The sequence below is a fragment of the Stigmatopora nigra genome, chromosome 8 (genome assembly GCF_051989575.1).
Source record: "Stigmatopora nigra isolate UIUO_SnigA chromosome 8, RoL_Snig_1.1, whole genome shotgun sequence".
Lineage (NCBI taxonomy): Eukaryota > Metazoa > Chordata > Actinopteri > Syngnathiformes > Syngnathidae > Stigmatopora > Stigmatopora nigra.
In genome coordinates, this window is record NC_135515.1 from 11,054,038 (window position 1) to 11,078,373 (window position 24,336).

The 24,336-nt window shown below is 37.8% G+C and overlaps 2 protein-coding genes across 2 annotated transcripts in view; one reads left to right on the plus strand and one right to left on the minus strand.

Moving 5' to 3' along the window:
* Positions 1 to 3,238: 3,238 nt before the first annotated feature.
* The window catches only part of egfem1 (EGF-like and EMI domain containing 1), a 33,131-nt gene continuing 12,033 nt past the window's right edge, over positions 3,239 to 24,336 (minus strand). Inside the window, exons 17-31 of the mRNA XM_077723289.1 lie at positions 18,114 to 18,248; positions 17,703 to 17,837; positions 17,363 to 17,494; positions 11,673 to 11,801; positions 10,732 to 10,860; positions 10,516 to 10,644; positions 8,884 to 9,015; positions 8,518 to 8,646; positions 7,605 to 7,730; positions 5,724 to 5,852; positions 5,433 to 5,561; positions 5,173 to 5,301; positions 4,112 to 4,237; positions 3,867 to 3,995; positions 3,239 to 3,652 (exon numbers count right to left, since the gene is read on the minus strand). Of these exons, the coding sequence (XP_077579415.1) occupies positions 3,573 to 3,652; positions 3,867 to 3,995; positions 4,112 to 4,237; positions 5,173 to 5,301; positions 5,433 to 5,561; positions 5,724 to 5,852; positions 7,605 to 7,730; positions 8,518 to 8,646; positions 8,884 to 9,015; positions 10,516 to 10,644; positions 10,732 to 10,860; positions 11,673 to 11,801; positions 17,363 to 17,494; positions 17,703 to 17,837; positions 18,114 to 18,248 (1,898 nt within the window). The 3' untranslated portion in view covers positions 3,239 to 3,572. The remainder of the gene's footprint in view (positions 3,653 to 3,866; positions 3,996 to 4,111; positions 4,238 to 5,172; positions 5,302 to 5,432; positions 5,562 to 5,723; positions 5,853 to 7,604; positions 7,731 to 8,517; positions 8,647 to 8,883; positions 9,016 to 10,515; positions 10,645 to 10,731; positions 10,861 to 11,672; positions 11,802 to 17,362; positions 17,495 to 17,702; positions 17,838 to 18,113; positions 18,249 to 24,336) is intronic.
* On the plus strand, positions 19,592 to 24,282 carry LOC144200910 (EH domain-containing protein 2-like). Its single transcript, XM_077723288.1, has 6 exons — positions 19,592 to 19,986; positions 20,050 to 20,226; positions 21,227 to 21,324; positions 21,711 to 22,123; positions 22,211 to 22,375; positions 23,615 to 24,282. Exons 1-6 carry the CDS (start codon positions 19,766 to 19,768, stop codon positions 24,164 to 24,166), a joined length of 1,626 nt encoding a protein of 541 aa, XP_077579414.1. The 5' UTR covers positions 19,592 to 19,765; the 3' UTR covers positions 24,167 to 24,282.

Consider the following 24,336-nt stretch of genomic DNA (forward strand, 5'->3'; position numbering starts at 1 on the left):
CTCAGCTGCAGATCATTATACACTATTAATAAAACAATGCATTTCATTTGCCAGTTTGATATTTTAACTTTGAAAAAGATAAAAATGTATTCTTTTAAGAAGCAATCATAGAAAATGCTTTTTCAACCTCACCTTTTGGGATATCTATTTTTGCACATGGGGTTAGAAATGATCTCCGGTACGTGCGGCAAAGGCCTCTAAGTGATAAAATCTTCACGCAATCAGTAGTGTATGCCTAATTACAAGGAAAAAGTACCCATTATTTGATCTTAACTTTTATGGGCTATTTCATCTGTTCCTTACAGCCTTTTTCTGTCTCCATCTAGACACACTGGATGACATTAAACCATTTCCTAACGTCCTCCAGCACTATTATTACCTTACGTGTTTAGATGGAAAAATAATTTTAAAACATTCATGCACAGCCTAATGGCCTAAGGCAACAGTATTCCTACAAGTAGAGTCCAAAAAACATCAAGTACAATAACAATGAGTGAAAAAGATTGAAGCGTCTCTGTTATCTCAGCCAGTGTTTAAAACTGGCCTTTTGGGATATCCAGCAAAGGGTTAGAAATGATATCCAGTAAGTGCGACAAATGCTGGTAAGTGATAAAATCTCCACCCAAACAGTGGTGAATGGCTAATTACAAAGAAAAAGTAGCCATGATTTGATCTTAACTTTTATGGGCTATTTCATCTATTCCTAACTGCATTTTCTTTTTTGGTCTCCATCTTGACACACTGCATATGACATTAAACAATCGAAAAATGCCCTCTATCAAACGTTTAGATGAAAAGAAAACATTTAAAATAAAGCACTTATTGGCAGCATAATACCATTGGTACAAGTGCAGCATAAACAAAAAAATGGGTATGTGAAAAAGACTGACATTATTGCTATAGTTTAATATTGTATAAGGTTAAAGCGCACATTTACAATACTATTATGTATTTTATATTGATTTTCAAATGGGTACAAGTTCATTGGAAGAATTGCTTTACCCTTTTGTAATTATGCATATGACATCAATGAAAGTTAAAAACAATTTCACGCGTTTGTGAACAGAATACTTCAACAATGGTGTATTTTACATTTTAGTATAAAATCTTGGATTAAGTATAGAACGTGACATGGGGAGAATTTGTTCAATAGATAAAGAAAAAGACATCAGGGTTGAAAAAAGTCAGTACAATTGGTATCTTAAATAAACATAGTATTGAGTAATTACAATTTATATTTAAAAAGTTAAACATATCCAGTATAGCATTTTTTCAGGTCAGCAAGATCTGTAAAATATATATTTCTGAGGTTAAATGGGTTTACAATAAAATCCTCCGAACCATTTCAGCCCATTCTCAGGCGATCAAGCACACATCCTGCAAGGGTTTAAAAAAATGTCAGAACTGAGGGGTAAAATATTGATTTCAAACCAATTTTGAAGGTGGGTTTGCTTCGTCTTTTTTTTTCGTGGAGACGTTTTACCTAATTGCCACCTGCGTCCTGGAGCTGCGGCTTTAATGGAAGATAGCATGAGCGCACTCTGGTGGCGTTTTGTTTTTCAGAAGTGCCATGTGTAGCCATTAGTTTGAACTTGTAGCACAGGGGTCGGGAACCTTTTTGACGAAGAGAGCCATAAACAATTCATATTTTCAAACATTATTCCTTTAGAGTCCTACTCAGAATTATGAAAGTAAAAATACATGAAAATGTGAGCATTGATTATTCATTTCACCACTTTGAAAGTAAAAAAAGTCTGAAATCTTTTGAGAACATTATTTCACTGTTGCTAATCAATGAGAGGATGCACAGGTTCGCGGTGAGCCATATACACCCATAAAAAAGCCACATATGGCTCCCGAGCCACAGGTTCCCTACCCCTGTTGTAGCATAACACAAACAAACATATATTCTATACACACACACACACTATATATATATATATATATATATATATATATATATATATATATATATATATATATATATATATATATATATATATATATATATATATATATATATATATATATATATATATATATATATATATATATATATATATATATATATATATATATATATATATATATATATTTATTTATATATACATACATACACATATGTATATATAAATGTATTTGAAGCTTAGTTTGGGTAGCTGTGCAATATACAGTGATACAGTGGCCACCCAGAGTTTAGTGGATGAATAGCCTTTCTGTGCTTGTTTGACTAGAAACAGGTGTGTGTCATCTAAAGATGAAGGCCTCACCGATAAACATTATTGAAGTACATCTGCACCCTGTCACAACACAGGCTGAGCTGGCGCAGCCCATCGTCTATCCATCACAAACACCAGAGGGAGGATGGGTGGTGATTTCCATCCGCCACTGCTGGGTTGTTCCCCCATCAGTCACCCTGGGGATGCTGAGAGGTGTGCACATTCGGCCAAGCCACCTGCCTGCCGCCGCCAGACCACAACCACCTTTGGTCGATAGCAAAGGAAATGCTCCAGTGCTCTTGAAAAATGTCCTATCCTATCTCTCCCCGCTCTCACAAATCCATTGCACACAACACTGCATTCCAATGCACACGATTGATAGATAAAATTCACAATTCACAGATGAATACATTTTATCCAAACACAATGTAGCACCACCAACATAGGACTTGGCAAAAGGCACAGAAAGCAGAACACTGGCATACATCACCCACGTTACACAAATACATTTGTAAGGCAACATTAATACTACATACAGCTTGCTTTGGACAAATATTTACAGCAGGCAAATTTATCATTTAAAATGACCTCTGCACCAGCTTGTGAATCAGTTTAACACATTAAAATGGACCGCCACGGGAGCACCTTTTGCCTGCAATATTTGGCATTTATCAACCATTTCCAACAAGGGAGCCTCCGATGTAATCAGAATCGCAATATTTCAATTTGGAAATCCAAAACAATCAAAATAAATGAATATGAAATGGAAAGCTGGAATAAACTGTCATTCACTAAACAAGGCATAACCCAACAATTTCAGAAAAAAAATAACCAGACAATTAGATTGATGGATGAAATGAAGTTTGCACAAATTAAATACAAATAGAGTACTGCTATTGTTTAATTCATTTAGGTAACCTGAGTATTAGAAGCACAAAAATAAGGCAGTGCCGTTTGCAACATACATAACAGATTACTAAGCATCAAGCAATCAATACTTGTCTTTAGATGAGCTATCAACTGCAGTTTTTTCTCTAGACTAGATGTTAAGTCAATACAGACCTGGGGGCATAGTTGCTGAAATACATAAATATAGTACAGGATGAACAAATGATAGAGCATGTGTCCACCCTGGGTTCTATCAAACCCATTCAATTACTTTATACTTTCATTAATTCTATAGATATTCCCCTTATATGGTCTTATCTACACCAAAAGAGTTCTATAGAGGAAAGAGTTTGTTGTTCTCTGAGGCCAGCTCACGGATCAATCCTATTGGTTGATTGTCTGGAGCTCCAGGCTCCATAATGGAACAGAACTTTCTAGCAAATACACATGACTGCATTTCCGCATTTACACACTTTTACTACCTGCTCTTCTCTTTTTCTTGGACACAGAAATGTTCAGCTGACCTGGTGTTGGATGACGTAGCACTGAAAGGGAAATAAGAAATAAGCAGATCTTGAAAATCAAAAGCAAATGTTCTAGTGAGTCTGTCTCTTTGAGGATGTAAAATAAAGACAGACTCCAGTTTGACTTCATGCTGTGTGCACATTAAAATAACTGTCAAGAGAAACAAGCAACTATTGAGAGAGACAGATCGAGTCAGGGAGGACTGATGTGTGTGTTTAGGGTTGCATATGCTACCTTCACTACAGGTGGGGCCTAGCCAGGTGAGTGGGCAATGACAGCGTCCAGTCAACCCATTACAGCGGGCCCCGTGAGAACACTGACAAGAGAAAGTACAGTTCGGGCCAAACCGATCCCCACTGCAGTCTGAGAAAGAGGAACGACAGGAATATTGATGATAGGTTGTTCTTTACGGCAGAAAAAAAAGTACAATGGAGATTTTCTAGACGTCTGCACTGTGTCTTCAGTCCGAGCAAATCTACCTTTTTCACATAGTTGTCCAGTCTTTCCCGGAGGACAGAGGCAACGTCCAGTGGTTGGGTCACATGAGCCACCTGAACAGTCACATGACATTTCACACATAGAGCCAAACTTGCCAGCTTCACAGCCTAAGAAGCACAGAGAATATGCGATTCATCTTAAGAGTTAATGGAAGGACAATCATTCATGCTCACACCTAAATCTAGGGCTAATTTGCATGTTTTTTGGGATGTGGGAGGAAAGCGGAGTACCCAGAGAAAACCAACCCAAACCCTGAGTCAGGATTACTTTTGAAAGTCTGCCAATATTTCTCATTCAGCTTCATCAGTTCTTTATGCGGTCCTCCAAATTAAGAATTTAAGTCATCATTATCAAAATATTTAAATAGCCTTCTAAACAAAGCCTGATGAATTCCATTATGTACAGAATACCATGTACTTCTTGCTGATATCAGAGATCACAAGAAGACAATTTGATACTTAAACAGGTAGAACCAGAAATTTCTCTATGCTTTTTGTACCTCCAGCTGTGACTAGGGTGCCCATTTAAGCCTTCACAGTGTGTGTGAGATCCTGGCAAGCACGTAAGAGCTCACAACGATGGAAGAGAAATGCATTAAGTGGTAGAAAAACACGTGTCATACAATAAACAGTCTGTCTAGTCTCCCACTTTCCTCTAAACCTGCCGGTCTCCTCAAAATTAGATAGATTTCATTACGAGGCATTCTATTTCAAAACTGGGCCATACATTTTCATCCATATCAATAACAAATGTTCTCAAACTTCAGTCTTAGCACTGTCATTTTTTATTCTGCTCTTTGATATTTGCATGAAAACATCATAGTTACCTCAATCATGTGCTGTTAACACCTTTAGTCAATTTCTTTTTAAATCTCAATTCATTTTTTTAGTATATACATTTGTTTATGACACCTAATTTATGTGTGCACTCTATGGTGACACTTTAAATCTCATTGTAATGAAAATAGAGACATTGAATTCAATTATTTACTGATCTGCTTTATTGAACATTTTGAACTATGGAGTTTTAAATATGTACTTACGGTTTTGACACTTAGACCCATAGTAGCCTGATGGACATAGACATTGTCCTGTTTCAAAATTGCAGTTCTGCCCAGTGAGACAATCACAAGTAAAGGCACAATTGATGCCAAAATATCCACGTGGGCATCCTAGAAGCATGAGAAAACGATTTACCTGTTTAATAAATTTTCGTTCAGGTGTTATCCGAGAAAATCACTTTTCCAAATATAGTGATGATGGAAAAACAGGCGAAATCTTTGTACAATATAATTTTACATACTGTGTTGACAGGAGTGGCCATAGTACCCAGATGTACAGTTACAGGCGCCAATAAAGCGGTCACATATTCCACCATTAAGGCAAGGGCAGTCTTGAGAGCAATTTTCACCATATTTTCCCAGAGAACATGCTACACAAAAAAATGGACATGAAAACTCACTTGAGTCTTTCATTCAAATACATGGAATACATGTCTTTTGACTTGAAGTAATTCTGTGTTTTAGGTAGCATGATATACTAGGGAATACATGTCTGTAATTGTTGGTGATCTGTTTATTTGTGCAACCCTTACCTGTAGCGCAGTCAGGTCCGGTCCAGCCCAGGCCACAGTTGCATTTGCCGTCTATTGGATCGCACTGACCACTGTTTTGACATCTGCATGTGTAGCGACATTGAAGGCCGTAACGCCCGCTGGGACAGACTGAAGAAATGTTGAGAAAGCAGCAGGACATTGCGACAGCAATTAGAACACATCAGAACAATGGAACAGCAAAAAATAAAAGCGAAGTTGATCAGAACGACAGCAGGACACAAAAAAAAAAAATAATAATAATTCCGCCGAAGTATCCCGAAATTGTCTTAATAATATAAATATTAAATAAAATGGGTTCTCTGTTTATCGACCAACCAACTAAAAACAATTACAAATTGATTTGCTTTTCTTGCATGAAATGACATTTGGCAATAGGAATGAGGGCATCAAGACCAATCAGAGAATGAGGGTACAACAACGGGTGAACCAAATGAAGCCCTTCTGCAAGCACTCAATGACAAACATTTTGTTTATTTAATCAACAGGTCATTGAAGAGAGGCACAGTAGTCTAAATTTGGCACTGATATAAAGAATAATCATGTTTCTCTGGGCAATTTACTTTGGGGAAAGCACGAGGAAGATGTCTTTGATTTCTCGCTGTATTTATTTGTTTTCTTGCCAAATCAAGTGACATGGAACACAGAAAATTACCTACTTTTAGGTCTCTGTAAACATTTCACAGCAGACATTAGGAGTTGGTGAATAAATACACATTTAGTACATGTAAAAAGATAAAGAAGTGAGTAATAAGTCCATCTTGGACTGGAAACCCCCCAAATTTACAATTTGCTTCAATGCTGATGAACCAGATTGGCTTATTTTTCCCTGGAAACCTATCCGAACCATTAGAGGCCCAACACTGGAATGTGTTAATCAAAAAGTATTTTCACTGACAAGACTGATAAAAAATTTAAGTTTAAGGTCAGCATGAGATTGGCATTTAGGACGAGGTAAACTTTCAGAAGGAAGGAAAAATACAACAACTACGATGAGTGACCATGGCAAAAAAGTATTTTTCATTCGGAATATTTTTTTAGATCTCTATTAAGGAGAAAATGATGTTTAAATGTTTATTTGGAGCTTCATCACACCAGAAAAACTTTTTTTTCTTTTTTTAGATTGGCATCCATCGTAGCTGAGTTATGCTGGGAGGGGGATTCCCCTTCTGAAGTCACTTTTCAAGGTCTCCTATTTTTACATGGTTTAAAACTAAATATGAATGCCAGGATATTATGTCATGACTGTGACGTTAGTTATGCACATGCCCCAGAGCATGAATGCTGACAGACCCAAAAACACCATAATCAAGCTAAAATAAACCAAGTAATGTAAGTAAATATCTAATAAAAATAAAGTAATGTATACTCTTGTTATACATTGTTACTGTACTGTGTCACTCAGAGAAAGATGAAGCCCATCTTACCTTTTGGGTCTCTCCACATTGTGCAGATATTTTTTCCAACTGTTAGTCATTGTCCTGTTCATACAGTCAAACATTGTAGCGTTCTGACTTTGTTCTGCTTTATTCTTTTGTTAAAGATCTAAAATCCTTAGATAAAATAACTATTAAAGTGATGACTTGTATGTATTCTCTATAGCAGAACCTTAAACGTCTATTCCTGGGGGAAAATAGGCCTTTTGTTGTTGTTGTTGCAGTTGTTTTTCCCCACAATTCCAAAATATTTTTTCCTCCTTCTCAATTAGATTCGACATTCACCTCTATGACCCCTCAGTCCGTTTCACCACCATGTGGAACTAAGCTTTAAGGTGGTTTTCTCCCCAGAACTTACTTCATCTCTTTTCCACATATGAAATCAACATGCAAAAATTGCCTCTTTAGGCTAAGACCATTTTCTTACCTTGACAAGACTGTCCCATTCTTCCAATTTCACAAATACATCTTCCATTCGCTGGATGACACTGGTTGCCTTCCCCACATGAACACAGTTTAGCACAATCTTTGCCATAGTACCCAGTTGGGCAGCCTGTAGGGAAAGAAAGAAGGAATTAAAGACAGAATAATGTGTAAATGGATTGAGAGATGTAATAGTTGTGATCATCCCCAAATAGTATTTCATCCTCAGAAACTTTTAAAACACATATGTGGCAGCAATGTCTGTTTGTCTACTTTTTGTTTACGTATATACTACATCTTTTTTTACATTTGTGTGCCTCATTTTTGGAATAATTTAAAGGAATACTCAAGCAAACACCCCATGGTAGGTTGCAGGGCAATTAGAGCCAACCCGGGAGAAGAAAGGTATAAACTTTTAAAACCAAATTAGAATTAAGTTTAGTATGAGGTTACATTCAACTTATTTTTGAGTGTCTGCATCGTAATCCAACTTCATATAAAAAAAAAATGTTATGTTACGAGCGCATTGCCGTGCAAGAAGTACCCCCCTCTCCTCCTCTCTATGTCACTCTCCCTTCCGCGAAATCTGTCTAATTGTATAACTATTAAACACATTTTAGTCCTATTAAACCACTAGATATTTGTTACTTTGTTAATAGATGGCGAATTAGCACAAATAATAATGTTTTTCCAATCCAATATCTTGTTGTTGGTGTTTTTCTCAGGCCATTGGAACAAATTAATTTGTTTTTAGTTCATTTCTATGGGAAACGTTCGTTTGAATTACAAGAAAATCGACATACAAGCTCAGTCCCGGAACGCATTAAACTCGTATGTCGATGTACCACTGTAATGGATGGGTGGTTTGGAAAGGCGATAAAACACACACAAAAAGGGATTTGAGATCACAAACGTACGGGAGCTGCAGTCTGCGCCAATAAAGCCAGGTGGACAGTAGCAAGTCCCTGTCCTGAAGTCACAACGGCCACCATTGAGACAACTGCATCGTGACTTGCAATTTGGGCCATAGGTTCCTGAACGACACCCTGAAGAGATACAACCCAAAAGAATATGTATAAGTCAATTTGAGAGTGATGAACAATGTAACCTATCTAAACTAGTCATATACTGTGTAGATGGAGGTTTAAAAACATGGTCTGTGAGCAAAGCGTCCTTGGATTTTCTCCCAATGTATGGAAATAGAATAAACTTAGAGCTGAGAATTTTTTGGCACATTGCATTTCATTATTCAGAGAGAAATAAGGTACCATTCTATTACTTACGTAACTTGCAGCTTGCTCCATAGTAACCAGGTAAACAACTACAATTTCCCGTAACTGGATGGCAATCCTCGTGGTCTCCAGAGCACTGGCATTGCTGACTACAGTTGTTTCCATACATAGAAGCTGGACAAGCTAACATAATAGAAACATGTATGAATACTATATAATCAGCTCCATTTCAACAAAAAAAAAATACATAGATATTTAGATATTTTGACACTGAGTCACTTTGCATACAAAAATGACTACGATATTTATCGATTTGCTTGTTTTGAATGATTTTGACTCCGCTATTCTTCACAAATAAATAAAGCACCGCCTCAAAATATGCAGCAAACAAACACAAACTGAAGTCTTACAGTGAGGTTTTAAAAATAATATTACAAAAAACTTCAAGATTAAATAGATTGTGCTTTTTCCCTTTTATTTCTCATAGCCATTAATAAAGTTTAAGTGAAATAAAGTTGTCAAGAATTCTGTATATATTATCTTTAGTTGTCTCAAACATCCACAGAGATTAATAAGGCAGTGAATTTATGACACTATATTACTATACTACACTATACTGTACTATATTCCCAATATTTCAATTGTTCCCAATGACACAAAAATGTGTATTTCTGTCATTGGGAACACTTCAATACCGACTGGTCAGAGAACAACATTCTCCAGTTCCCCAACCCTAATGGGGAACACTTACTAACAATGATTTTTTAGATAACTTTTCTCCGCACATGCATTTTTGCTCATAACAAGAATGAATGCACTCCTTTGACCATCAGTCAAAGTGCTTGAATCTGTGAAACAAACATGTTTGCGGGCGAGATCGGGGCACTCAGTCAGGCAGCAGAAGGCAGCGTGGGGAACAGATAAGAAAAGGACTCCAGACTAAAGAGGCAATTATGGAGCTGTCATTACGTATATCTGCCTTCCAAAAGCCCTTATCCGCTGCTCAGGAGACAAAAACAATGCTTTCTGTTTTATTTGGCAACTGGTGTGCAACATTTATCAGATGTCTGGGCACTGTGGTAAGGAGCTGAGTTGTTATTACTTGGAGACTGGTACTCAAATGGTAAGTACCATATATTGAAATGTTACTTAAAGTAATGTAAAAATTGTTTTCTGCTCATGTTGATGAGAAATACATCAAATATTTACCATTACTAAAGTAAAAGTATTCACCTGGTATGGCTGTAACGGTATTGTGCATATTTTGGTGTATGCCATGTAAAGCAGACAGATATGCAGTATGGTGATATTATTTGTCAACTATACAGAGTTTGAGCACAGTAAAATAAGGGGTACTGTATTTTCACGACTATAAGGCGCACTTATAAGTCTTACATTTTCTCCAAAATAGACAGTGCGCCTTATAATCCAGTGCGCCTTATATATGGAAAAAACAGAAAACCAAAAACGAAAAACCACCACTGTCGGATACTCAAAAAACACAAACGCAAAATCTTTAATTCTTGCTTATCGTAACTGATAAATAAGAAGTACTGTTTTACAGGCTTACAATAGCTTTGATTCCTACTGTAAATTAATTTCAAAAGTGTGATAGAGGATTACATTTGTTTTGCCACCTTCATGTAAATCTAAAATGAAATATTACTACTGTGTCGTTCTTACTTTTCTCGCAGCCAGGCCCTGTTAGTCCAGCAGGGCAACCACAGATCCCTGTCTCATGATGACAAGAGACCCCAGCCGGACACTGACATCGCTGCGTGCAAAAAGTACCAAAGAACCCCAAGAGGCAAGCTAGGCATTCAAATACACATGCAGTCACATAATCAGTTCAATAAATGAAAATTATTTTTTAATTCCTTTTGTGGTATTCATGCTTACGTTTGTCACACAAGACTCCTCTCCATCCAGGTTCACATTGGCAGTGGCCCGTCACATGGTGGCAATTTGAACTGTGGGCACAGTCACACTTTTGCTTGCATCCTTCCCCAAATAATCCATTGGAACAACCTTTCAGACATAATAGAACATGAATGGGCATCAGTACACTCGACTGTCATGCATTTGCAGCAATGGCATCCAAATTGCAAGATGGTTTTGTAAGCAGCTACTGTCTTTTTCTGTAGAGCTATTATATTATTTTAATCAAAGTTTTTTACCTTAAGTATCCATACTAAAGTATTTTGTTTTAATTTTTAAATAATAGAGTTACAATCCCACAATGCGTTGACTGCAAATAATATACCATTTAGACTTGTATACTTGGTAGTACCCCAATCAGAGGGAATATATTTGATTCACATAAGCAACAATTACATTGCACATTTTGCTAAACTGTTACACATTCCATGCCTAATTTGTCACAAATTCTGTTGTTGGTCTCCTTGTGCTTTGAATTACAGATACCAGGTGTGTAGGATTGAGCAGAGTTCCCAGCATCAAACCAGGGATCAAACCTTAAACCCAATTACTGTGAGGCCAACACCCTAACCACTCGACCACCAAGCTGCCATGAAGTCAAATCGTTTTTCAAATTAAAAAAAAACTAAAAAGGGAAGACCGTAGTTGCAACAAAAACAGTTTACTATACATTTTTTATGTCAATTACGGTACTTTGTCTGTAAGAACAGACTTCACTTAAATGTTGTATGCACTAGGGTGTGTTGCTCCATTCTAAACTCACCCTACCCCCAAAAGGTTATTGCTAATGTCTCATTCTAGGTATAATTGCTGAAAAACACATCTTAGTTGTATTTAAGGAGAGGATGTTCAACAGTGAGGTCCTCAATCACACCCCATTTTAATGATGTGGCTTACATTACCCAGAATGCAGTGAGCTCCTGCCCAACCAGCGGTGCATTGGCAGGCCCCTGTGATGTGGTGGCAGCGGGCACCATTCCTGCACTCACACGTCTGGCTACAGCCAAGACCGTAAAAGCCGTCCGGGCACACTGTGGGTTGAGATTAGATGTTACAATTGGCAACTTTACAGGAAAATAAAGTTTTACTTTTTTTTAAAATCTGTCATCCCTCTTTTCTTGTGCAGTTTTTCAGCTACTTGTCTTCACTGTCTTAACACCAACTGAAAATGGCAATATCAAATGGCACTGTTAATTCTCAGAGCGTCAGCGTTCATTAAGTTGGGTCACATCGCACATGTGCAGTGGATCTGGGACAAATCAAAGTCAGCAGCAGCTCTGAGGCCGTTCCCTTTTTGGAGTGAGGGAGACCATAAATCGGGCACCTGCTGAGTCCGCAGGCTCCCCCAATGCACAACTAAACAGATCCAGGTTGATGTGCCTACTTATGCTAGCCTGTGGGTTGATAGAAACATCTGTTTCCCATTGTTGAATCAAGAGACAGATATTGTTCCAAAGAACAGTTGGTCAGCCCGAAAAAAAAATTGGGAAAAAGATTAATCTAATCAAGAATCAACCTGTATCAATGAGCGATCAGGTCCCCAAAAAACAGCACTGTCGTTTCTTTTCATGATCTTGATTCTTTCCGCAATTTGCTTTAGATTCATACAGTATCTCAGAAATACCATGTGGGATGGTTTTTCTTAAGATTTTCCCTTCAAAGTAACACATTTGTTCTCCTTATAAGAGAGAAATTGTAAAATTCTATGATTTTAAGGCAATTTTAAAGGTTTGGCTTATACGTGGAGGTTCCTTATAAGCAAGGAAATACTGTAATAATTGGTATACCATCCATGGGCAGCAACACCCTTAACCAAATGTTTCTCATATGTAGTTGAAGATCAGACTATACCAACAGTGAGGAGGAATTTTTAACTATTCATCTGTATAAAACTTTCAATTCAGCAATACCTGGTGTGAATGGCTCTTTTGAGGTCATGTCACAATATCACTCAGATTGAAGTCAGGACGTGAGTGTGTGCATTATTGGTTCTTTATCTCTTTGTGTCTCCCCATTTCAGGGTGTACCCAGCCCACTCCCAATAGTAAGCACCAGCCACCCATCCATCCCTTGTGACAATGAACGGAAAGCAAGATGAAAAGATCAATATTAGTGGCAGTTATCCAGTTTGTGCAGTACAAAATTCCACCAGAAAGTATTTGGCACATTTTTTTAATTGCCTTCTGCTGGCATGTTTTGCAACTGTCTTCACAGAATATTGGATGCATAAAGGGTTTTTAAAATTAAAAAAAATCTAAAAACATGGCAGACCCACCAAGGTTCAAAGCCCCTGTGCTTTGTTTAGTTCCATTTCAGTTTCATTTGATTTTTTTTAATTTAGATCATTTGTTGATTATTTAAATAATGTGAACTTTTCTAAGTGAGGATGACAAATTCTGAGTAATTTTTTTGTAGTTCATGTCATAAATATTTTGTATTAAACATGATTTGCATTAATTATTAACATTATTTAATTTATGACAATAATTTCCCCTAGTTTCAATTAAAACCTGTTCACAAAAAAACAATAAAAATCTCATACATCTAACAGTATGATTGTGGTAGCCTGCTTTAGATAGACTCCTACCCAATTATTTCACCAATGAACCATCCTGCAAGAGACCACCTCATCTAGCCATACAGGGATCAGTGAACCATGTAACCATAGGAAGCCACAAATTGGGGCCAGCCGAATTGTGGAGTTTTGGTGGTTTCTTCTACTCAGGGTGTTCCCTTTTAGTTAGTTTTTATATAATTTCCTCTTTCTGTGATGCAGTCCACTGCTGCTTTACACCCACAGCCGCAATGAGCTTGAAGTGTACGCATGCTTTTAGGTATGCCTATCACTGTGTTCCCACGCTGACGGCATGACGTCTTGGCCTGCAACTCCAGCCATGTTGTTAAAGCTGTCACCATAAATGAGTTCTATGGTAACACCATTTCAAAAGTACTGGCTATTGTCTGGTGTTTATTATTATTGAAGTTTGTGGTTCCATGCCTATATGCCTGTCTTTTTGTGCATTGCCATGTTTTCAGTGGAGGCTGTTGTTTATTGTGCTTAAAGTCCCCTTTAAAACATATACTAGTTCAGGATGGGCAAACTACGGCCCGCGGGCCGGATGTGGCCCGTGGTGCGTTTTAATCCGGCCCGTCGACGTTGTCCAAATAATGTTTTTTTTCCCCAAGATGGCGCCGTCACGTGGAAGCCAGTGGCAGTAGCTGGGTCTACTCTTATTTGTTTTTCATGTTTTACAGCGCCTCTATCTTTTTATATTTTTTTAAATTACATTTTAATATTTCTTAATACATTCATACTTTACTTTGTACTTTATACTTTTTACTATAATGATGAGTGATGAGTATGTTAATACTTTAGTCATTTTTTTCTGTTTATGTTTCATATGTACTGTTAACGGATGCAGTTTTTTATATGTATCATATCTTGTGCTGACCTGGCCCATCTGTCAAATTCTTAAAGTCAATGTGGCCCTCGGACCGAAAAGTTTGCCCACCCCTGTAACTAGTTGAAACCTATGATGGTACTTCGCTTGATTGTGCAAATTCCTATGTAAGCTAAAACAGATCCAATACAATATTAATGCTTAAAAGCTCCTTCATCCAGACAAAGCAATCTCCTCACCATCCTTGAACACTCATTGTTTTGAAATGTTCGAGATGTACGTCCAGCTGACTCAAATCTAGAGAGGCCCATGATGCGTTTAATATATGAATGCGGTTAATGGTTTATTTTTACCAATAGGAGGCGACTAGTTTTCATATTAACCACAGAAGCCTTTGCAGAATCTGCTGTTACTTGTTAGTTTAGAAGCATCCCACTTCCTCTCATAGAATTTATAGGTAGGCTCAGAGGAGTTGGTCCACAACTACTACCACACACACTGTGTCATCACTGAAAGACTCCATCTCTGAGCTAAATGAGGTCTTTAAGACAGAAGGATTATTTCCAGATCCCTGAATGTGTAAGAAAGAGTGCTGTCAGCCCATAAAGCAAGTCCACAAAGGACCACACAGTCTGGAAGAGGAGACCACATAAATAGAACGGATAGAGAGACCACAAAATAGACATTCCTGATGCCATTTAAGGTTGATACACTGAAAGAGGACAACAAAAACACACCAAGCCTGCCAGCATGACATTTAACCAACAGTTCTATGTACCACAGATAGGAACTATTCTGAATTGTGCATCAAATACAAGCAACAAATAGGAGAATCAGCATAACAGCTTTCTTTGACTCATTTTTTTTCCCCTATAATTCAGGGGTCAGGACCCTTTTTGACGAAAAAGAACCATAAACAATTCAAATTTTCAAACATTATTCCTTGAGAGCCATACTCAGAATTTAAAAGTAAAAATACATGAAAATGTGAGCATTTATTATTCCACCATAATATATCACCACTTTGAAAGTAAAAAGAAAAGTCTGAATTCTTTTGAGAACATTATTTCACTGTTGCTAATCAATGAGTATGAGTCTAATGAAGAAAAGTTATGATTTAATGAAGAAAAATTCTGATTTAAAAAGGCGCTAGAGATAGTTTCGGTGCCACAATGCCGGCGTGACGCTCCCATTGTTGCGTTCGGGACTTAGGTCTCACACCAGCGGCTCCCATATTTTACCACACAGGTTTGCGGAGAGCCATATACACCCATTAAAAGAGCCACATATGGCTCCCGAGCCATAGGTTCTCTACCCCTGCTATAATTCAAAGTAGTGCCAAGACCAAAGAAAGTGAAACATTTTTTGACCTTACTAAAAAGTCTTCTGAGTCATATAGTATTTGCCATGAATCTCATTATTGAATCATGTGCAAAGATCACTGAAAGCAAAGGTCATATGACTCGTATCTTTCTATTTTGATTTTGCCAAAGAAAAGACCCATTGAGATCTGGACCATCTCACAGTATAGGCCTTTTTCTAATTTCTCCTAAAGCCAGAGGCCCGGTGGACTGAGAAACTAAATACCTCAGTTTGAGGGAAATGGGCCTCCAGAAAACACAACCTAGACAGACTGATGGGCCCTTTTGCACAGTAAGGTCCATTCAGACTGACATGAATCATTCGAATGTTATGACAAGGGACAGGAGGCTCTGCTTTAGTGGAGCATAGCCATGATTTTAAGAGGTATGTCTACTCTCGAGGTGATGTGAAGCTATGGGCCTCATAGTATATTTACAGTAAATCTTAAAATTGGTCAAAAGATCATTATTCGAACAACTTTGTGGGACTATATCTATCAACCTTATGCGGAAAAATAAAAGGATTCTGAGAGGAATGGATGGATGAATAAATTCAAGCCAAATATTGAATAATAAGGTACAAACAAACACACATCTTGCTTTCCATTATAGAATTTTGTTTAAATGGTTTAACCATTGGCATAAGATAGATATGATGATGAACGCAGAAAACTAAACCTGCAGCGTCCTCTAGTGTAATATAAGAATAGTACTGTTTGCACTCATTCTCATAAAACAAAGTTAAGTAAATACTGTGTTTTTCATGTACATGTATTGAGTAACTCACACAAGGACACTAATCAATACCAAAATATTGGGATCTTGAGTAGATCTTGCAAAAGAATATTGCTGGGACTGTAACAGCAGGATTGAAAATTTAAAATATAATATATTTTTGTGGGGCCATGTCAGCCGTGGCCCCTGTGAAATTGTCACCACTCCTCTTACACCACCACTAAAGTGCTGCTTCTTCACAAAAGTCAACAGGTCAAAGCAAAGAAGAAAGAGCTCAGCTGAAGGTAGGTAGAATGAACATATAAAACTCACTAATGAGTCACGGATTAAGTATGATTGCTTTGCAAAAGGTGGCTGAGTGGTTGGCGCATCGGCCCCACAGTTCACAGAAGTTTGCATGTTATTTCGGGCTTGCGTGGGTTAGCTCCGGGTACTCCGGTTTCCTCCCAAATCCCAAAAACATGCAGCGGTAGGCTGGTTGAATACTATAAATTGCCCCTAGGTATGAGTATAGGTGAAAATGGTTGTCATTCTCTATGCAATTGGTTGGCCACCAATTCAGGAGGTCCCCTGCCTGGTGCCCGTAGTTAGCTGGGATCGGCTCCAGCACCCCCATAAGCCTTTTGAGGATAAGCAGTTCAGAAAATGAATGCTTTACAACAGAGTATGATTAAGTAAAATAGGCTGATTTGGTCAAATCAAACATTTGACAGACAGAATTGGACACTGTTTTACATATACTTTATATAACTTACTTTATCTATGAACTTTAAGAATGTTGTATGTACATACTGTTATCCTTCACCACTTTTTATATATAGATTATATTTAGATATTAATACATTCATCTTTTCATATTCTTATAGATGTAATATTTAATAAATACGCTCATTTATAATTATACTTGTGTACTTGTATTTCTGTATGAGCACGAAAACATGTATTAAGGTAGGAAAAATAGGGATGATCCTACTTCACGTTTTTTCTATTATCGCGGCCATGTCTGATCTACAGTATCCACGCTTTTCAAGGAATTACCGTTTTGTTGTTGTTGTGGTTAAATCATATGTGAGTTGCCTCTATTAAGAAACTTACTTTCTTCACATTTGTCTCCAGTAAAGCCAAGCTCACACACACAGTGGCCAGTTACAGCGTCGCAGCCCAGAGTGCTGTTGTGACACTGGCATTTGTTGTTGCATCCTTGACCCCACCAACCAGTTTCACATGCTGTAAAAATAACAAACAAATAAACGATAAATACATGAAATATACCACTCAGGTTTGCAAATGTATTTTTGAACTACATTTATATTATTATATACTATAACTTTGATGATAATAAACAGCTTTCTAATTAAAATGATTAAGTATATAAGAATAATAATATTTCCAATAGAAACACAGAGTTAAGGTACATTTACGTGGAATGGCTCACCAAGCTGACATCCTTCTCCATAAAGGCCTGCGGGACATTGCTGGCTGCACACTCCAGTCTTGGGGTCACATGACCCTCTACCTGGGCAGTCACATGGGTGCACACAACCTGGACCAAAGAAGCCAGGTTCACATTCTACAAAAGGGCATAAACATAAACCACTCATAAACAAATAATGGGCCATTGCAATTACAGTAACCTTATAAAATAAATTACACTTTCACACCAGAATATAGGAAGAAGTAAGCAATCCCATCTCTATTAGAATGAAACATTGATCTTTGTAGCCCTCACAATAAAAGTATCATGCTGAGATTCTAGCAGTGTTTCAAACAGTATGTGATCGCAAATATCGCCAAAGATAAGTAATCCCAAAAAGAACGGTTTTCCTACAAAAGGGATTATATATACCTTTCTCACATTGCAAGCCTTGGTATGCAGGCTTACATATACAGCTCCCCATTTTGGGGTCACAGCCAGTGGAATGTTCTCGAACACACTCACATTCTTTCGAACAGCCAGGGCCGTGCGTCCATCTGGGACAGGCTGAAGGGAATAAGACAAGAAATTGTTAAATATTACTTTGGAAGATTTTAAATGTCAGGAATTTTCTCACTCTAGTGTTACCCAGTAAAACAGTTATCACCTTCTTGTAGACTCTGATATTGTTCTTGAGTTGTTTTTACTGCTAAACCCATTCTTCATAATGGCCTCAACTATTACATTAAAGTGTAAATGGCAGCCATTGTAGTCTTTAGTATTTATTAGTGAAGAATCATTTGTGTGCCAATATTTGCTAGCAACCAGAAAAAATAAATAAAAAATAAATTAAAAATAAAGCTCTGTTTGAAAAAAAACATACATGTTTTGTTTCATATTTGGCTTGGTTACAAAAATAATGTTAACCAACACATAATTTATGTATTAGCTTTGTCAAAGCAGCCCTGTAACGTCAAGTAGTAATAGCTGTTGTTTTTTTTCCTTTTGTTTTTGTTACTGTAGACTTTTTCGACATTGCACTTTAGTGTAGTTATTGCATTTTCTCTCTTTAAATCCACTACATGTCCTTAATGAAACGTAGTCTAACTCGGATAGTTACCTAAACCAGCACAAGTACAACAAAATGAACATACCAGGATTTTTTTTTACATGTAAATACATATATGTTAGTAGCTTTTATTTTTAAACTCGGCTAATTGCATTTATTTATTGATAGATTAGTAGTCTGAGTACATATGGTCATTTGTCTCTCAGTGTTCCCTACGGATGACTGGAGACTGGTTTAGGGTCTAGTCTGCCTTTCACCAATTGTCAGTTGGGATAGGCTATGACAAACTGTGAAACCCTTTCGAGGATGCGCGGTACGGAAGATGAATGTATGGAAAAAATGAATGAAATAATGAAATTGCGTGATATATTTGTGTTTTTTAAACCATAGACAACACTACTCTTATACATATTGTAGGTCCAACAAATACAGATATTTGTGTAAGTAATATTACCTATGTGACTGTCCTTACTTGCTATACGTTATTTGTGAGAAGTTAGTGCGTGTATTTTCATGTTTGTATCACTTCCAGGTACGTTATACAAAACTTTCCATGTCAGACGTCTCCAATCTTAAACACATTTTATGGTAGTGCTTTACACCAAAAATCATTTTTTTTATTCTTCGATAGCCTATATGAATTTAGACAAGGCTGGTTTCCGCAGTTACAGTATTGACAATAGTTATGAAAATCAAAGACAGATGAATGCGCAATGAAAAATTCATAATAATTCTTAGGAATCCTCAATGTAGATGAACTCTGCCAAGATTGTCCCCATGCAGCAGCAAAAACTGCACTCCACCCTTGTCTTGCTTGACAGAGGCTGTGTATGAGGTGCAGCTGGGGTCTCTGGTTACACCCTCTCCACCCTCCAAATGTCGCACTGCTGGATGGAGCAGGCAGTTGTGGGAATCTGACAATATTTTTGGAGCACATTCTTCTATCATCCTGTTTTATGCTCGCACTGAGTCGCATTCGTTCTGCACAAAAAAACTGCAAAACCAAGTTTTCATAATGTCTAATTGGAGATTTAAAACCAATCCAAAGATACTTGGGGGTGTCAACATGGTGACAGAGGAGCTAAGGAATCTTTATTACAAACGACTGCTGCCGATAGAGAAGTACTATTCCTTCCATCATTACCACTCTCCAAGCTACGAAGATGCAGATTTTGACAACAAACCCATGGTGCTGGTGATGGGTCAGTACTCTACGGGGAAGACAACTTTTATCAGGTAATTCTACACAGGATTCTGAACAGGAAAAAAAAAACACTACAGTGTCATCTTTGTCTTCAGATACCTTATAGAACAAGATTTTCTGGGTAGCAGAGTGGGGCCAGAGCCAACCACTGATTGCTTCACAGCTCTTATGCATGGAGAGACGGAGGGAATCATTCCAGGAAATGCCCTCACTATGGATCCCAAAAGACCCTTCCGTAACCTGGACCCTTTTGGGAACACATTTCTAAACAGGTGAAGCATTGCGATAGAAAGTGTTATCATATACAGTGGTACTTCGAGATACGAGCTCAATGCGTTCCGGGACTGAGCTCGTACATCGATTTTCTCGTAACTCAAACCAATGTCCTACATAGAAAGGAATTATAAACAAATTAATTTGTTCCAACCCTCTGAAAAAAACACCAAAAAAAGGATATTGGATTGGATTTTTTTTTCTTTGCTCTAATCCGCCATCTATTAACAAAGTAACAAATAACTATTGGTTTAATAATACTAAAATGTGTTTAATATTATTAAAATTAGACGGATTTCGGGGAGGGAAGAGAGAGAGAATGGGAACTTTTTGCAGGGCAACGCGCTTGTAAAATAACATAAACAAATTTAAATTTGATGTAGACACAAAAATAAGTTAATCTAACTTTACACTAAATTTAATTCTAATTCTGTCTTAAATGTTGATACCTTTCTTCTTCCGAGTTGGCTCTATTTGCCCCGCCTCCACCCTGACTTTCAGATACCTATCGAGAGTTATTTGCTTTTGTATTCCCTTCAAAATATTCTCAAAATGATGCACACAAATGTCCTCACAATAGGATAATGCATGGCCACTTTCCAACTTGCCCGGGAAATAGTATTCCTCTCATATTAGCGACGGGGAAAAAAAACTGTGAAAAAAATGAAATCCTCCGCCCAGTGCTCGCAGAGACATTACACGAGGGAGTTGCAGGGTGAGATACAGTGCCCATGATGTTCTTATGAGCAGCCTTCCGCGTCCGCTATCTGCTCGTTTATCAAAATTTGTCTCGTATCTCAAGATAATTATTTGCTCAAAATTTTACTCGTATCTCAAATTGCTCGTATGTCCAGGCTCTCGTCTGTCGAGGTACCACTGTATACGATTATTATGCTAAAAGAAGTTGTCACAATCAAAAATGTGGTTATTAGGACATAAGACATGGAGAGAAGTGTAATTCTGAGTTTTAAATATGAATAATCATTTATTTAAATGCAGATTTCAGTGTGTGCAGATGCCCAATCAGGTTCTTGAGAGTATCAGCATTATTGATACACCGGGCATCTTAACTGCAGCAAGGAAAAAACTAAGCAGAGGTGAGTTACGATACTAGATTTCTCTTTGCTTTTTACCATTTGTAACAATGGATTTCTCTGACACTATATATCCAGTTTATATTAAACATATAGTAAAGTCAGACGAGTCAAAGTAGGAATTTGAATGACGCAATACTTAGTCAAATTAATTTGAGTCCAGGCCACAGCAGATGAGAACAATTTGACAAATTGGAAAGAGACGGGCAGAAAGTACCGAGAAGCCTCTGCTTTACTCCCTTGAAAGTTATCAATTGGTATCATTGAAAAGCCTTGCAAACAGTAAAGGCTAGTGGTGTATGTTACATGTTTCCCACTGTTTTTTGAGGCACAGGGACTAGCCTAATTATCACCGACATTAATCAAAACCCCATGTTCCTTGTCCAAAGGCTACGATTTTCCAGCTGTGCTGCGCTGGTTTGCCGAGCGTGTGGATCGGATCATCCTACTGTTCGATGCACACAAACTTGAGTTCTCCGATGAGCTAACCCGAGCCTTTGGGGCTCTGTTTGGCTATGAGGACAAGTTACGTGTGGTTCTGAACAAGGCAGACAGGGTGGACTCACAGCAGCTCATGAGAGTATATGGGGCCCTCATGTGGTCACTGGGGAAAGTGTTTAAAACTCCTGAAATTTTGCGAGTTTATATTGGATCCTTTTGGTCAGAGCCAAGGCAGATGTGTGACCATTACCAGCTGATAGAATTGGAGGAGGAGGATCTGTTGGCCGACATAAGGAACCTCCCACACAATGCCGCTGTGAGAAAACTAAATGACCTGGTGAAGAGAGCCCGGCTCGTGAGGGTAACATATTAAACTACCTGGCACGGAATACATTTTCGTTCAGTGCTGAGATTTTTTAATGTAACGTTTGTTTTGTCGCTTGCTTAGGCCCATGCACACATCATTGGCTACCTGAAGCAGGAGATGCCGACTGTTTTTTGTAAAGAAAGCAAAAAGCACCATTTGATATACCAGCTACCAGTCATTTTCACTAAGATCCAGCAACAACACAGAGTTCCATCAGGAGATTTCCCCGATTGCACCAAGATGCAGGTCACACTGAAAAGCTCGTAACAGCGCTTAACAGAAGCCGAATACTTTATCCAACAGATAACGTCCCATCTGTGTCCTTGACTTAAGCTTAACCCTAAACAATAGCAGGTCAGATATGAAATGCATTTGGAATATTTGCCCTAGGACAAAAGGTTTGACAGTAAATTATTATAATCAGCCTTAAAAGGTCCTATATTCTCATGATGCTAAAGCCTAACCATTGAATCTTTGCTTAATAATATGAAAAGGCCATTTATTTAAAAACTATCAATACATTTTGGAGTCATTTGTAAATAATTCATTGCCCCTGGAATGTCCTTGTCATTGGCGAACTCAACATGTCTTACAACATCAGTGGACATGATTGGACACACAACATGTCGAGCCAGTTGACATTGTAAAAAACAATTTTCTTAATTTCCAAACAGATTTTGCTAATCAAAACAGCACTTTAATTATATATTAAATGGCCATTGTATTTTAATGCACATTAAAGTAATGTTTTTTTTCAAATATTTCTAACGCATTTCAGAATGGGTTAAGATGAGATTTACGCATTTTAGAAGTCGTTACGCAGAGCACAAGGAGACGGACAAGGATTTACGCTCACACTCATACCTAAGGGTAATTTAGCGTGTTCAACCACCCTATCCTGCATGTTGAAGGATGTGGGAGGAAACAGAAGTATCCAGAGAAAACCCTCGCAAACCCGGTGAGAACAGGCAAACTCCACACAAAGAGGATCGAAACCCCTTTTCTCGAGAACTGTGAGGCCAACGCGCTAATCACTCGAGCGCCAGGTCGCCTACCTTCCAGCAATTAGCCAATAAATAGATAAGTACTTTGTGTTTGTCCAGTTTGCCAGAGCTCTCTAGGCATTGTAAACCAAAGTCACACATTTAGACAGCCTAAAGAGGAAAGAGTGTTGTGCTATTCAACATTTTGATTCTGGTTGGAGTGACATTTTTCTCATTTAACTTAAGCTCAAACTTGTGGGGGGTAAAATGTAAGAGTGGTCAGCATATTCGATTCAGAGTACTACAGTTTCCTGTCATACCCCCCTAAAAAACATAAATGGTTGCCCACAAAATATGAGTGTGTAAATGCAAGCTTGTTGATCTTTATGTGCCCTGCGATTGACCCTTGACTGGCAACCAAAGAGTATTTATGAAAATAGTCATCACGTATTATTTTTCTCAAATGAGATCTGATTTAACGTTTCCAACTTTATCTTTTTAGGAGCAACTTTTAGGGCAGAATTTCTCAAAGTTCAAGAAACTGAAACCAGGTATGATGGCTTCCTTGGACAAACTCCTTAACACTGACATTGCTCAACTGGTGCCATTGCTTCAGCAACAAGAACTTATGAATGAATCCTTACCCGGGATGTTAGATGGTGAGTTCCTGGGAACTTTCAGGCGCGATTATTACAAGAGACATCCATTTAAAGAAGTCAAAGATGGTGACAATAGTGAAAAAGATTCCATTGAATGGATAGTAGAGAGACATAAGCCAAAATATGATGAGATCTTCTACAACCTCAGCCCAAATGAGGGCAAACTTAGTGGATCCAAAGTTAAAGAATGGATGACAACAACACTTCTGCCAAATTCAGTGCTTGCACATATTTGGAGGCTGTCAGACATTGATGCCGATGGTATGCTGGACAATGAGGAGTTTGCTTTGGCTGTTCATTTTATTGAAGGAAAATTGGAGGGTCATTGGCTACCGCGTGATTTGCCCGCTCACTTGGTACCACCTTCAAAACGTATGAAAGATGAAGGGATCTGAACAGGAGAATCAATATGGCGCTGAAATATGTACTCCTATGTAAGTTGTATATGTGTATATACTTTTTTTCTTTTTGGTTTAAGGAAGACACCTATATTATGCATGCATTTTTTAATATGTACATATCTTAGTTGGATTTTGTTTGTTTGTTTTGATGTCATTATTAAAAT